This window comes from Hyperolius riggenbachi, chromosome 11 (assembly GCF_040937935.1).
Source record: "Hyperolius riggenbachi isolate aHypRig1 chromosome 11, aHypRig1.pri, whole genome shotgun sequence".
In the NCBI taxonomy this organism is placed as follows: Eukaryota; Metazoa; Chordata; class Amphibia; order Anura; family Hyperoliidae; genus Hyperolius; species Hyperolius riggenbachi.
This window is the reverse complement of record NC_090656.1, coordinates 59,291,888-59,306,470: the sequence shown is the minus strand read 5'-3', so window position 1 is coordinate 59,306,470 and position 14,583 is coordinate 59,291,888. Positions and strand designations below refer to the sequence as shown.

Sequence of the window (14,583 nt, the reverse complement as noted above, 5' to 3'; positions counted from 1 at the left end):
ATTTTTTTAATCGTGAACAGAAGTGACCGACTCTCTACTGCAAGATTTATTGAGGAAACACACCACTGATTTGTCATGTGATTATTTTGTAGATCTTGGCGGATTGTGGCCAGCCAATCAGAAATGTAAAAACTGATCACCTGATAAATCAATCATGTGTTCTCCACTCCTCCATGAATAAGTATCTAGGGGCAGTTTTAGGAAAGTTAAAGGGAACCTCAAGTGAGAGGGATATGGAGGCTGCCAAATGTATTTCTTTTTAACCTTCTGTCGCCCGCGTCACGCCAGTAGGCGTGGCCGCGGCGGCAGCCCCAGGACCGCCTAACGCCAATTGGCGTAAAGTCCTGGGGCTCTGTTTTGCATGAGATCGCGCGCATGGTGCGCGCGCATCTCATGCTCGGAGGGCGGAGCTCCGCCCCGCCTTCAGTCTCCGAGCGGCAATAGACAGCGATCACGCCGTCTATTTACTAGGTGCAGCGCTGCACTGGGGACAGCCGTGTGACACGGCTGTCCCCATGGGGGACAAGAGAGCGATCGGCTCTCATAGGCAGAAGCCTATGACAGCCGATCGCCATAATTGGCTGGCTGTGGGGAGGGAGGGAGGGAGGGAATAAACTTAAAGAAACAGGGGTTTTGAAGAAAAAAACCAAAAAAATAATATTTAAACAAAACAATAATATTTATTTTAAAAAAATAAACATGGGGGGAGCGATCAGAGAGCTCTGTTGGTGGGGAGTAAAAGGGGGGGGGGGGGGAACACTTGTGTGCAGTGTTGTGCGGCCCTGCAGCTTGGCCTTAAAGCTGCAGTGGCCAGTTTAGCTAAAAATTGCCTGGTCACTAGGGGGGTTTAGCCCTGCAGTCCTAAAGTGGTTAAACAATGTACGTTGCCTGGCAGTCCTGCTGATCTCCTGCCTCTAATGCTTTTAGCCACAGACCCTGAACAAGCATGCAGATCAGAGACTGAAGTCTGACTGGATTAGCCACATGCTGGTTTCAGAGAGTATATGAAAAATAGTAGACTTTCCATTTACTCTCTTCCTGAGGCCAAACCTTAACCCGCCACCAACCCCTTTCCTGTCACCTAAATTTACCTGCTCCCACTGCTAGGCCCATACAAATATCAGTGACAGAAGGAAACTTGGGCACTGATGGCGCCTATAAATAGCGGCCGATGGAAACTGCTGGCGACAAATAGTGGGGGCTAGTGCCCATTTACTAAAAGTGCCTGGGCGAGAGGCAGAAAGTGCTCGATACCTCTGCTACATTGTCATGTGACAGGCATCATCCTGATAAAGGTCTGTAAGATTCCACAGGAAGTCCGCCTCCGCATCGGGCAGGTGGAGGTTTATGTAGCGATCCAGCTGTTCAGCCGACTCACTGACTCTGAAAGACGCAAGAGAGAGCCCTCGGCAACACTTTGGCGCATATTAAACCGCCACTGATGACAGAGCGGGTAGTAAAGCATATGCCAAAAGGGACTGAAACAGACGACGTCTCAGCGGAACAGCGGAAAGGCCAATTAGCAGAAGAATGTCAACATGTTTATAAAGAGGATTTTATGGCGGTGATTAAACTCTTATTATGGTTTTTGTGACGCAGGAAAAGGTGGGCTGGATAATGAGGTGAAGCAGAAGGTGATAAAGGCACCCGGGGGTGTCCTCGTCATCGCCAGCATATCTCGGCAGATGAGACTCGCTGCTGACCTTTGCGGGAGACGGCTGTATTTCATGGTGACACGGTAATATGTGACACGCCAGGGTGCTGCTGGCGGAAAGTCACGTCAGTGTTCCAAAAACTTTTCTGCTGTATGCAACAGAAGAGACTCCAGACATCAGGGGCTGCTTAGGCCTACAAATATCTCCTTCCCCTCAGGAAATAGGATTTGCAAGACCAGCTACAGGCAGGAAAACGGTGTTACAGCCTGGTACACATGCCCAATTTTAAGGTAGCCATACATCTAGTAATGTATGGGCAGATTTGAATAAGAGACATATCTCTCTCATATCAAATCTGATGAGAGAGATCTGTCAGCTGCCCATACACCACAGGCCGATTCCCGATCAATTTCAGCATGAAATCTCTTGGGAATTGGCCTTGTGCGTCGCATACATCCGCCTTGCTGCCCCGATGCTGTGCCCCCCAATGTAAATGCACCCCCGATGCCCCATATAAAGTGTATACATTACCTGTCTGTGGCCTCCGCTTGTCCCCCGCTGGTTCCGGGATTCCTCCGCTGCATACACGCATGCCCCACGTGGTTTCCTAGTAAGGGTGCATGTGTGACGTCACAAGCACACCCTTACTAGGAAACCACGTGGGACGTTCATGTATGGCAGGGGTCCCCAAACGTTTTAGGTCGAGGGCCGGGTCAACATACTTCAGACTGCTGGGGGGCCGGAGTATACATAAAATGATGTAGAAGTCTTTGTGCACCAGCCAGACAGTAAAACATACCCAGGTGACAACCTGCAGTCCAATTGGACAGCAGTGTCACCTGATGTGGAATTTGATTGGAAACCAGCGAATTACTGCTTTCTGGCTTCATTCTATATGCAGACCACCAATATTTAAAGATGTAGCTGACCGCATCTATAATACATTTTGTGTGTGGGAGGCCACAAAAAAAGCTTTAGGGGGCCACATTCGGCCCGCGGGCCTTAGTTTGAGGACCACTGATGTATGCAGAGGGCCAAGTGCAGGTCGCGGGCAGGTAATGTATACACTTTACACAGGGCACCGGGGACACATCAACACTAGGGGGATAGCGTCGGGGAATTCGTCACGTTCGTTAGGAAATTGCACGCCGTTACTGCCGCGCACCCGATCGAGCATGATCTTGCAGCATGCGCGATCGAGAATGCAACCAATTTTTGTCCCAAAATTGGTCACATTCTCAGTCGGGCATGCACTTGGCAGCACAGATTTTAATCTAATTCGATTATATTAATCGAATTGGATGGTCGATTGGCCATGTCACCAGATGTATGGCCACCTTAACCCTTTCCATGTAGTATAAAGGTGGCTACTAACAGTCCAATTTTTTGTGAAGAATCATTTGAGTGAGCAGATAAATGTGATCCTAATAACATGCTGTAATAAATTGATTATTTCATCTTCAAAGACCAATCTGTACTTCCTTTCCATCTCTATCACAAAACAGGTTTTCCGATCTACAAAATTGCAGTGGAATGATCACTAAGAATTGTTCACAGTCGGGAAAATCAACAAAGTTTATTTCCTGCCAATTCGATCATAATTATCTGATCACTCTAACTATTCTTCACTAGAAATTGGACCATTAGTGTCCACCTTTAGTGGTTACCTACACACTGTGTTCATAATAATATTCAAAATCTGCTGCCCCCCCCCCCCCCCCCCCGCTACATGAAGGTGGTAAAATTGGCCAGGGATTGGCCAATCAAATTTGGATGTGTGTACCATGCTTTCGGTTTCTACTATGACGATAAGAAGGCAGAACCAGTGTTTGACCATTTTGGGGAGGTGTCCCCGCCTGGAAGATTTCTCCCCTTCTCTTGGGTTCTGCAGCAGTGTCTGTGGGAGTATATGAAAATGTGATGATGCACTTATAGTTAATTATGCTGGAAACTGTGTCCTGAACAATAATGAAACAACTTGCAATATTTTATGTCTGTATTTGTTTTTTGTTTACGATGCAGGCATGCCGACTCTCGTGCATACAGAATAAGCTGTACTGTGATTATACTGATAGTTAACTAGCTGCTGTGTATGCAGACCTCTCCATGTATAATGTTAAAGAAGACATAAGTGTATAGAAGGCAATGGGCTAATGGGGAATAAAAGTGCAATGCACCATACAGCAATAGCATATAAGGATTTAATACCATGCATCATACCAACAAACTGAATGATAATAAAAAATAGAACAAAATTGGCTCTTGGGTGCACCCAAGAGCCATTTTTCTATTTTTTACTATTATCCATGTATAATGTGTTGTGAAACTGTTCCCACTGCTTCCAGGGTTGTAAATTAACCTTCACTGTCATATGTGTTACAGGACACCTGAAGTGAAAGGGATATGGAAGCTGCCCTATTTATTTCCTGTTAAACAATTCCAGTTGCCTGGCTGTCCTGCTGATCCCTTTGGAAGCAGCAGTGGCTGAATCACACACCTGAAACAATCATGCAGCTAATCAAGTCAGACTTCAGTCACAAACATCGGATTCTCATGCTTGTTCAGGGTCTATGGCTAAAAGTATTAGAGGCAGAGGATCAGCTGGGCAGCCAGGCAATCTGCATTGGTTAAAAAATAAAAATACGTCAGTCTTCATGTCCCTCTCACTTTAGGTGTGCTTTATAAGGTAGCTCTATAGTCTGTGCAGGTTTGAGCGAGCACTCCTGACTGTCTTGGGCCAGACAGCTGCGGATGGTCAATGAGATCAAAATATTTCCAAGTTAAAGGATTGCATAAATTGTGTATGTAAATTTTAAGCATCTTGAATACGGGCCACTGGAATTCCACTTTGGGCCTACATCTCCCAACATGCACCTCTGCATACATTGCGGCGTGTGCCCCCCCCATGTAAATTACACATGCTGGCAGAAGCTGCGGACGGCTTGAGAGGATGGAGAATTCCGAAAGGGAAGGGAACCAGAGGAGCAGCGCATGTAGGGAAGTGAGGGTACTCCGCCCCCCCTTTATGAATACTCCTTATGGGGAGGTTCGCTAAAAAGTAAAAATAAAAATGCTGCTCAGTCCACATTAATAGTACAAGTTCCATAACCAAATTAATCGTTTCCATTCACTGAGGTAGTCGGAAATGATTGGTTATGCCCATTGAATTTCTGCTAACCAATCTGATCAAATCGATGAGATCAATCTGAAAAACAGATCTATTTTATTGTCAGCGGGAATTCGGCCATTAATGGGCACAAGCAGTCTCTTCCAATTGATTACCGTGATCATCAGACACAATCGATCGGCTGTGGAATTGTACCATTAATGGGCACCTATACAGTAAACACTAAGGGCCCGTTCACACTGCACGCGTTTCCAGCCGCGTTTTGGAAACGCGTGCAGGTGGCCAAAACGCACGACATCAGACATTGCATAGAGTGCAATGTCTGATGTTCACACTGCATGCGTTCCGGACCTGTGCGGTCCGGGAACGCATGCTGCACGCAGATTTTGCAAAAACGCGTGGCTGTCCCATTCACTTTTCAGTGATGGGATCAGCCACGCAACGCACACAAACGCGGATGGCCATGCGTTCGTACGCGTTGCGGTCCGCACGCGTTCCGCACGCATGGCCATCCACATTTCTGATCTGAACGGGCCCCAAGGCTTAAACCTTTCAGTGCTTCCTGCAAAGTGAAAGCAAGTAAAACTTCAATTTTTTTAGGATTGCCATTTACAGCACTGAAGAATTCTTTATCTCATAAAGGTCATCATGCTGTGGCTAATTTTTTAGAGCACAGTGGAAGTTCTGATTTTAGTTCCGCACACAGGAAGCAGAAACCATTCAAGTAACAGCTTCTGATCAATTAGCCAACAGCTGTGTAAATTCATCAGCAGCCAGGTAACTTATCAGCTAGTAGCTTTCATTTGCTAGCTCCCACTTCCTGGGTCAGTGGAGATTTGCAGATTATAAAAATTATCTGCTCCCTTCTATCCTTATCTGTTATAGTGCAGGTAGCGGATTTAACTCTCTGTCTTTAGGCCCTCTCCCCAGTGGCTGCCACAGATGGTGTTTTCTCAGAGCCAGCTGGAAGGGGTGTGATATTTACAGCACAACGTCTCTGGTGGGCAAGGTGAGAATTATTGGATGGATTCTTATCATTTAAAGAGGAACTGTCGCGAAAATCTTAAAATTTAAAACACATACAAATAAGTACATTTTTTCCAGAGTAAAATGAGCAATAAATCACTTTTCTCCTATGTTGCTGTCACTTACAGTAAGTATTAGAAATCTGACATTACCGAGAGATTTTGGGCTAGTCCATCTCTCCATAGGGGATTCTCAGCATGGCCTTTATTCTTTATAAAGACATTCCCTGAAAAAGATTTACACAATAAGGCTGCCCAGCCTCACTGCTTGCTGCACACTTTTTTGGCAGTTGGACGGAGCAACTGCCATTCACTAAGTGCTTTTAAAAATAAAGAAAACCCTGAGAACCCTCCCCCCAAAAGAAGATGGGCTAGTCCAAAATCTGTCAGTAATGTCAGATTTCTACAACTTACTGTAAGTGACAGCAATACAGGAGAAAAATAATTTATGGCTCATTTTACTCTGGAAGAAATGTACTTATTTGTATATGTTTACATGTATTTTAAATTTTAAGATTTTAGCGACAGAGGTCCTTTAAAGACCTCTGAGCTACGGTAACGGTGCCTGCTACAGGGCAGACCCTGCTCTGAGGGCCTGTCTAAGCCTTCCATGAATTACTGTAACAGTCTGTCTCTCACCTGGTGGTTGGGGAACGCTTTCGCCTCTCACAGTGAACCGCATCGAAAAATGCAGCATTCCAGAACCTCAGGGTGTGCCTGGGAAAATAAGCAAAGCCAAGTTACTCATGATAACACACTAATGTTACCTAGTTTAATGAATGAAAATCCATCAGACCCGGGTTCTGTTAGACGTCACTTCCTCTTGTGGTGAAATGGGCACTGAGAGCAGGAAGTGACATCCCTCCGATGGGATCACAGGCAGCAATAACACAACTGACGTGGTGGTCAACTAAATTCTAATAATTCCGACCTGCATTCACATTGTATGCAGCTTGTGACGGGGCCAATCGGACAGAATCCCTGCTGATTTTGATTAGACCTATTCCACAAGCTGGAATAATTAGTATCTCACTGATCATCTCTAGTTAAACGAAATTGGCAGGAGGAAAATACATACGGTAGGATTTTTTTCAGGGACTCCCAGATTTGGGAATAAATGCCAGATTTGTGGGAATTGTGCTGTAACTTGCTTACCAGGCAGGGGTGTAAATTGTCTATTTTGGCTGAAGACTGCTCATGGCCGTACTCCACTCTATGCACAAGTGTGGCCACACTGCGCAAGAGCAAAGTACAGCCCCAGCCTGCCCCGTAGCAGCTCGTGCACAGCATTATTCCCCATGGATGAGCGGCTCTGTGCTACTACTCAGCCTCATACCTGCTGGCACCTGCGCAGTGCGGCAGCACTTGTACACAGAGGAGAGCGCGGCAGCAAAGATGAAGAGGGTCCTGGGCAGCAGCAGAGGGGGTTGATGAGGATCGGGGAAGCCACTGGAGCATCCACCGGCTCCCCTACTGACTTAAGTACGCTGTATTTTTGGAATATAAGACACACTTTTTCTTCCCCAAAACTAGGGGGAAAAGTGGGCATGCCTTATATCCCGAAGATGCAGCAAACATGGGTGCAGAGTATGCAGGGAAACACACATCCTGCCGCTGCATTACCTTCCCTCCAGCTGCTGTAAACACAATCCTCTTTTACTCTTCCGTTCCTTCTGGCCTCCTCTGTACTTCCTGCTCAGTGCATGCCATGCGTGACCCCAGCATTCGAGCGCCACAGTGTCACGCATGATGTGCGGCAAACTTGCCAGGGCATTGAGCAGAAGGTACGGAGGAGGCCAAGAGGAGCAGAGAAGTGTACAGCGGTGGCGGCAGGCAGCTGCAGTGATAGGCAGCTACAAGAGGATCGCAGAAAAGAGGATTGCATTTTCAGCGGCTGAAGTGAGGGGGAGAGGAACGTGGCGGCAGGATCAGGTTTAGATTTAAAGTCTTAGTGAAGTGCAGTGTAGTGTAGGTGCATTAAAGGGGAACTTCAGCCTAAACAAACATACTGTCATTAAGGTACATTAGTTATGTTAATTAGAATAGGACAGGTAATATAATTTTTTACCCACCCTGTTTTAAAAGAACAGGCAAATGTTTGTGATTCATGGGGGCTGCCATCTTTGTCATGGGGGCAGCCATCTTTTTGGTTGAAAGGAGGTGACAGGGAGCATGAGACACAGTTCCAACTGTCCTGTGTCCTGATAACCCCTCCCAGCTGCACGCACTAGGCTTCAAATGTCAAATTCAAAATGTAAAAAAAAAAAGAAAATTGCACAAAAACAGCAGAACGAGAACAAAAACATCAGAAATCCCATCATGCTTTGCACAGCATCAGGGGAAAAATGCCCGGGCAGTTTTTTTTCTGTGCAGCTAAAAATGAGGCTTGTATAAGAGAAACAAAGTTCTGATGCTGTGAGACTGTTAAAGAAACACCAGGCCTTTTCAGGGCTACCGAGTCGATTTTTAGTCTGGAGGTTCACTTTAAAGTGAAGTGTAGTGCATTGCTGTATTGCTGTGTAGCGTAATTTGTGGAGGCAGCAGGGATTAGTGTAGTGTTGATGGTCAGTGTAGTGTAGGTAGAGTAGCTCAGAAACAGGTTTTTTTTTTGGGGGGGGGGGGGGGGGGGGCGGAAGATGGAGTCCATAAGATGCCTTTGCACCATAGATAGACGCACTAGGTTTAGTATTTTTTCCCCAATTTTTTTTCCTTTGTTGTGCCTTATAGTCTAAAAAACAGGTTCACTTTAAATGAGACTATGAACCAACCAAGCTTCTATAGCATTCACCAGGCAGTGCAATATCAGTTTTGGATGGACAGGCCTTACAAAAAAGATCAGAGGGAGTCCACCCAGTGACTGTAGGGTAACTGCACAGAGATCATATCTGTATTATACAACTGAAGTGACCATTGGCAGAGCTTCCAGTTTCCATTTCTCACCATATTGGCTGCTGCTTTAGGTGTGAGTACAGGTAAATCTTTTCCCCCTTCTTATCGTCAGGACTCTGCAGTGGGACTGAACACAATAAGTCAATTACAAACAGGTGTTTACTGTATAAACAGAACAACAAGAGTACTGGGCAAACGCTGTACTCACTGTCATTGGATGGCTTCTCCCTTGGCATATCTTCTGATTGGCTGGAAGAAAAAATTACACTTTTAAAAAAATTGTATTTATGGGAAAGTCAAAACGATGTCACATTTCTCATGTTACATGTGGGCCTATTTCAGCAGCCTTATGAGCAGATCGATGGAAGACTTGCATTGACTGGTGGCTGGAGCAAAACAGTGCAGCGCTGCGGTTTAATGATCAATAAAATCCCTGCTCTAACCTGTTGAAAATCAATGTGCGGTAAGAATTGATCCCGATCAGAGAAGAATTGATGGTTTTTCTACATTGGGTGGCAATATATAAGTGTATGGACAGCTTAAAGAGAATCTGTACTCTGAAATTCTTACAATAAAAAGCATACCATTCTATTCATTATGTGCTCCTGGTCCCCTCTGTGCTGTTTCTGCCATTCTCTGCTGCAAACCTGGCTTGTAATTGCCAGTTTTAGGCAGTGTTTACAAACAAACTAACCAGCTTCTAATAGGCTCAGCTAAGCAGAGTGTGTTAGTCACACAGAGCCTGCAGGGGGTGTGTACAGCTTCTAGCTAATCACAAGCAGCCCTGCACATTCCAGTCTGACTGCCTCAGCCTGACTGTGCCGACTATAGAGAGAAGATTAGATCATATAACAGAGATAACACAGCTACTGTGCAATTAGGAAAAGCTGCAGTAAGCCAGACCACATTAGAAAAGGCATAGGAACTTATAGCATAGAAGAAATAAAGATAAACAATTTGTTACAGAGTCTCTTTAAGGTCACCAACAAGGTTCGGGACATTAAAGGAACACTATCAAACCAAGTGTTCTAAAATGACAATGTACAAATAACGTCTAAGTAGCTGTGTAAACATTTTCCTACTTTTCATGTAAAATATCATTTTACAAAAGCTTTAATTCATTATGTGTAGGATTTAGCTCTAACGTGACAAACCATTTTTAAAAGGGTTGTCTGCTTCAATGCATAGCCAATGTTGTTGTTTTTTTTGCATATCAAACTACAGAGTATTTTTCTCTGAATGCAAAAAAAAAAAAAAAAAAAAAAGTATGAAAAGCTGTGGTGCCACAGACAGTAACAAATGTTTACAACAAGTTACATTTCCTCTGCTCTCTTCAGATACTCCAGTCAGAGACACAGGTCCTAATCTCTCACACAGGGTTAAAGGAGAACTGTAGTGAGAGGGATATGGAGGCTGCCATATTTATTTCCTTTTAAGCAATACCAGTTGCCTGGCAGCCCTGATGGTCTATTTGCCTAAAGAAGTGTCTGAATCACACCAGAAACAAGCATGCAGCTAATCTTGTCATATCTGTCTAAATTTGTCAGAAACACCTGATCTGCTGCATGCTTGTTCAGGGCCTATGGCTGAAAGTATTAGAGGCAGAGGATTAGCTGAATAGCCAGGCAACTGGTATTGCTTAAAAGGAAATAAATATGGCAGCCTCCATATACCTCTCACTACAGTTCTCCTTTAACAGATGCACTGTGAGGGAATTCCCCCTCCCCTCATGGCTCACTCTGCCTTCAGATTAGAGCAGACTGCCATCAGTTTAGAGTGAAAGGAATTTGATACAGTAAACAAAAGAGATAAGCAAGTGAATTGTATACATTATTTACTAGCACTTCAGGAACTCTCTCAATCCCAGGTTAAAAAAAACATGCTAATCGATAGAGTTTCTTTAAGGACTGACACCATTTAAAAATGGTTGCACGAATAGCGATCCCCAACCTGTGTGATTTTTGGTGCAATCGCACCAATTGGAAATCACGCTTCCTAGAGGAAATGGGCCCGAAAGGACCACGGAAGAGAGACATATGGAGGCGGCAATATGTATGTCCTTTTAAACAATACCCTTTTTCCTGGCAGCCCTGCTGATCCCTTTGGCTGCAGTAGTGTCTGAATAACACCAGAAACAAGCATGCAGCTAATGCAGGCACCCTTTAGTCTGATGTCCATGCTTGTTCAGGGGCTATGATTGAACGCACTAGAGGCAGAGGATCAGCAGGAGAGCCAGGCAACGCGTATTGTTTAAAAGGAGATTAATATGGCAGCCTCCATATCCCTCTCAGGTGTCCTTTAGACCATATCTCCAGGCAGCTGATTGGATCGCCTGTATGGAAGAGTTCAACTTGGTTTTCACCCTCATGGACAATAGTGTTTAATGCTACCGAAATCTCCTCCTTGCTTATCTTACCCATTTTTCTTGGCGAGAGGACCCTTAAACTTGCTCTCCAGCCCCCCGAAAAAGCCTTTCATGTTCTCAGTGGTGACGGAGGTGGTCCTCAGCAGCCGCTCCACGTTGTCTTTCTTCTCCGATAACCAGCTGTTGGCAGACTTCAGGTAGGCGTCTATGCTGCCGGTACTCACCGGTTTCTCCCGCGAATCGGTCGGGGAGACATGAGGCTTACCTGCAGAACGAAAGTGGAGGTTATAGGATGGCTCATACAGAAATCCAGCAGGACAGGGCAGTAACCGAGGGGAAAGAAAAGGTGAACACTAGGCCTGGAAGTGCAATGACACATGATCCGTGCCTACCGCACAGATTACGCAGCAATGCACGTCCATGGCGACGTTGTATGTGCGAGCGCTCAATAGCTGTTGCGGCGCACATGCACAGAGCAGAAAAACTTCACTGACATATGTCTTGTGAGCAGGGGGCGGAGCCCTGACGTTGCTATCTGCTTCAGGGTAATTCACAAGGGGAAATGTTGCAGTGTGATCATCCTGCCCCAGGCTCTCTTGCTGCAGGACAATCACACCCCACCATGTGCATCAGTGGCCTTATATACTACCAGTAACCTGTGTGTCCTGCTGATCTTTCCAGCATTAGTAGTGTCTGTGTCACAACCCTGAAACAAGCATGCAGCAAATCCAGACACACCAGGCAGAGCAGCTGATCTGCATGCTTGTTCAGGGGCTGTGGCTTAATGTATTAGAGGCAGATTATCAAGAAAACAGCCAGGCAACTGGTACTGTTTAAAAAGAAATAAATATGGCAGCCTCCATGTCACTCTCACTTCAGGTGGACCTTATCTGACAGACACATGCACTATGACTCGAGCCATGTGCTTCTTTTCAAAACAGGAGAAGCATATTTTGTAGTTTCCCTTTATAAATAGGCTCTTTAGAGTATTTACAATTGGATTAGAGCACTCATTCATCTGTAGGCTTGACAAAGGAGCAGGAATGGCTCCAGAATGTCATTTAGTATTGAAAATGCATTGTATTTCAACCACTGCAGTGAACAAATGTGTGCGCTTCACCAGAGTAGGGGGACTTTCATAAACGTCCTGTTTGCACCAATATGATGCTTATAAATGTCCATTTTGCAGGAAGTGGTTAAATGGAATCTTTACAATTTGAATTGTATGACTGGTGTTGGCTGGTGGAGGACGTTCTCACCGACATAATAGTAGGTGAAACACATCGTCATCAGGTTCTTGGCAGGACCAAAATCATCCATCTGGTAGCATCTAAAAAAAGAACAGAAGGCAGGAGTCAGCAGGTGGCGCTAGTGTGCCATTATTATATCAAAACAGACACTGGAGATCAGCGATGGTCAATGAAATGTAAATGATTCCACCTTGCATGCAAATTTAATGTACAGCTTGGAACTGGGACATTCAAATGTACATCCTGCCATTTCTGATTGGCCCATTTCGAACCTACTCAATTTGCATTAAATCTGGAGTTATTTGCATATCGTCGACCCTCTCTATTGTAGATATGGCTATACTCACTCAAACAGGACTACGGCGAAAGACTGCACCAGCCTATAGAAGGTCTGTTCCGACACACATTTGGAGTTACAGCGCTGGGGGGAGAAGGAAATTCAGAAACAGGCCGATTAGGATCGAAATGCAGCAATCAAACATAAAAAAAAGTTGCAACGACTAAGCTACAGGAAACCAATACAATCCGAAGTAACTACATGCTATTACAAAGTTGGGCGGAGGGGTTGCATATTAGGTTCCCAATCCTTTAATCAGTAAGGGTACATACAAACATCCAATTTTGATTGGCTAATTTTACCACCTTCATGTAGTATGCGGGACAACAGATTTTGAATACTATGGACAGATTATACAACTCTCATACTAAATGGCGCTGGTAATATTGGACAATTAAAACGTAGGCACCCTTGAAGGATACCAGAGCTGAATGAAGTAGGAGAAACTGGAGTGGGGAGGGGGGAGCTTGCAGCTGTCCTGATGCCCACCACTACATCCTTGTTCTCCTCTCTGCCCCTCCGATCCTACGGAAATGCCTCCCAGCGCCTCTTCTGGGTCACCAGAGTCCGGCATTAGTGCAGAGGCGCTGGCCTGGCTGTGCGCATCCTACACTGCGTGCCCGCAAGCGCTCTGTGCATGCCATAGGTGTGACATCATGCACAGTGCACTCCTGGCCGCACATTGAGATAAACAATTGCATCAATCTTCCTACTCCTAAAAAATTACCTTTATAAGATGTTCCCCAGTTTTATGTTGTGTTTTTAAACTTAAAAAAAAATAAATATAGATTTATTGTTTAGTCTCTTCTCAATGACACAGGGTTTCCATGTCTCAGAGAGCTAAAATATATGAGCTGTTAACCTTTTTTTTTTTATCTATCCCCCTGCTCTCAGAAGACTGGAGCCCATATGCAATTCACTTTTTCTCTTAAGTTTTCTCCTAGGCAGTGGCGTCTCTACCATAGGGCGCAGGGGGGCGTGGTGCACCGGGTGTCAGACACCCAGGGAGGTGTAGCCACGACCCCCCACAGCAGCACAGCAGGAGGGGGAAGCAGGGCTAGAAGGAGGGGCTGTGGAGGCAGCGGTGGGGAGGGGGGACATATCCCCCCCCTCCCTCACCTGGGACCTCTCCTTCTGCCTCTCTCTCCCCCTCCAGAAATTAGCGGCGACAAATGCGGGGCGGCCGGAGGCGTATGGACAATTACTCACCTGATTTCCTCGTTCCAAGCGTGGAGCGCAGCATCATGAAGTTACAGGTCTCCGTCTTCAATGCCGCCCACTGTGCTTCCTGATTAGCGGAAGCACAGTGGGCGGCATTGAAGACGGAGACCTGTAACGTCATGACGCTGCGCTCCACGCTTGGAACGCGGAAATCAGGTGAGTAATTGTCCATACGCCTCCGGCCGCCCCGCACTTATTGCCGCTATTCTGGAGAGGGGAAAGAGGGGCAGAAGGAGGGGTCCCAGGTGAGGGACCCCTCCACAGCCCCTCCATCTAGCCCTGCTTCCCACTCCTGGGGCACCTACACTGGGGGCAACTATACTAGCTTACTGGGGGCAACTATACTAGCTTACTGGGGGCAACTATACTAGCTTACTGGGGGCAACTATACATATTGTGGACAACTATACTAGCTTATTGGGGGCAACTATACTAGCATACTGGGGGCAACTATACTAGCTTACTGGGGGCAACTATACATATTGGGGGCAACTATACTAGCCATACTGGGGGCAACTATACTAGCTTACTGGGGGCAACTATACATATTGTGGGCAACTATACTAGCTTATTGGGGGCAACTATACTAGCATACTGGGGGCAACTATACTAGCATACTGGGGGCAACTATACATATTGGGGGCAACTATACTAGCCATACTGGGGGCAACTATACTAGCTATACTGGGGCAACTATACTAGCCATACTGGGGG

At 45.8% G+C, this 14,583-nt stretch overlaps 1 protein-coding gene across 4 annotated transcripts in view; it reads right to left on the bottom strand.

Moving 5' to 3' along the window:
• KIAA0513 (KIAA0513 ortholog) overlaps positions 1–14,583 on the bottom strand; it is a 105,702-nt gene that overhangs the window by 15,936 nt on the left and 75,183 nt on the right. For all 4 annotated transcript variants that reach the window (XM_068260143.1, XM_068260146.1, XM_068260144.1 and 1 more), the window contains exons 4-9: positions 12,659–12,732; positions 12,321–12,391; positions 11,113–11,326; positions 8,905–8,945; positions 8,748–8,823; positions 6,447–6,524 (exon numbers count right to left, since the gene is read on the bottom strand). In XM_068260143.1, the coding sequence (XP_068116244.1) occupies positions 6,447–6,524; positions 8,748–8,823; positions 8,905–8,945; positions 11,113–11,326; positions 12,321–12,391; positions 12,659–12,732 (554 nt within the window). The remainder of the gene's footprint in view (positions 1–6,446; positions 6,525–8,747; positions 8,824–8,904; positions 8,946–11,112; positions 11,327–12,320; positions 12,392–12,658; positions 12,733–14,583) is intronic.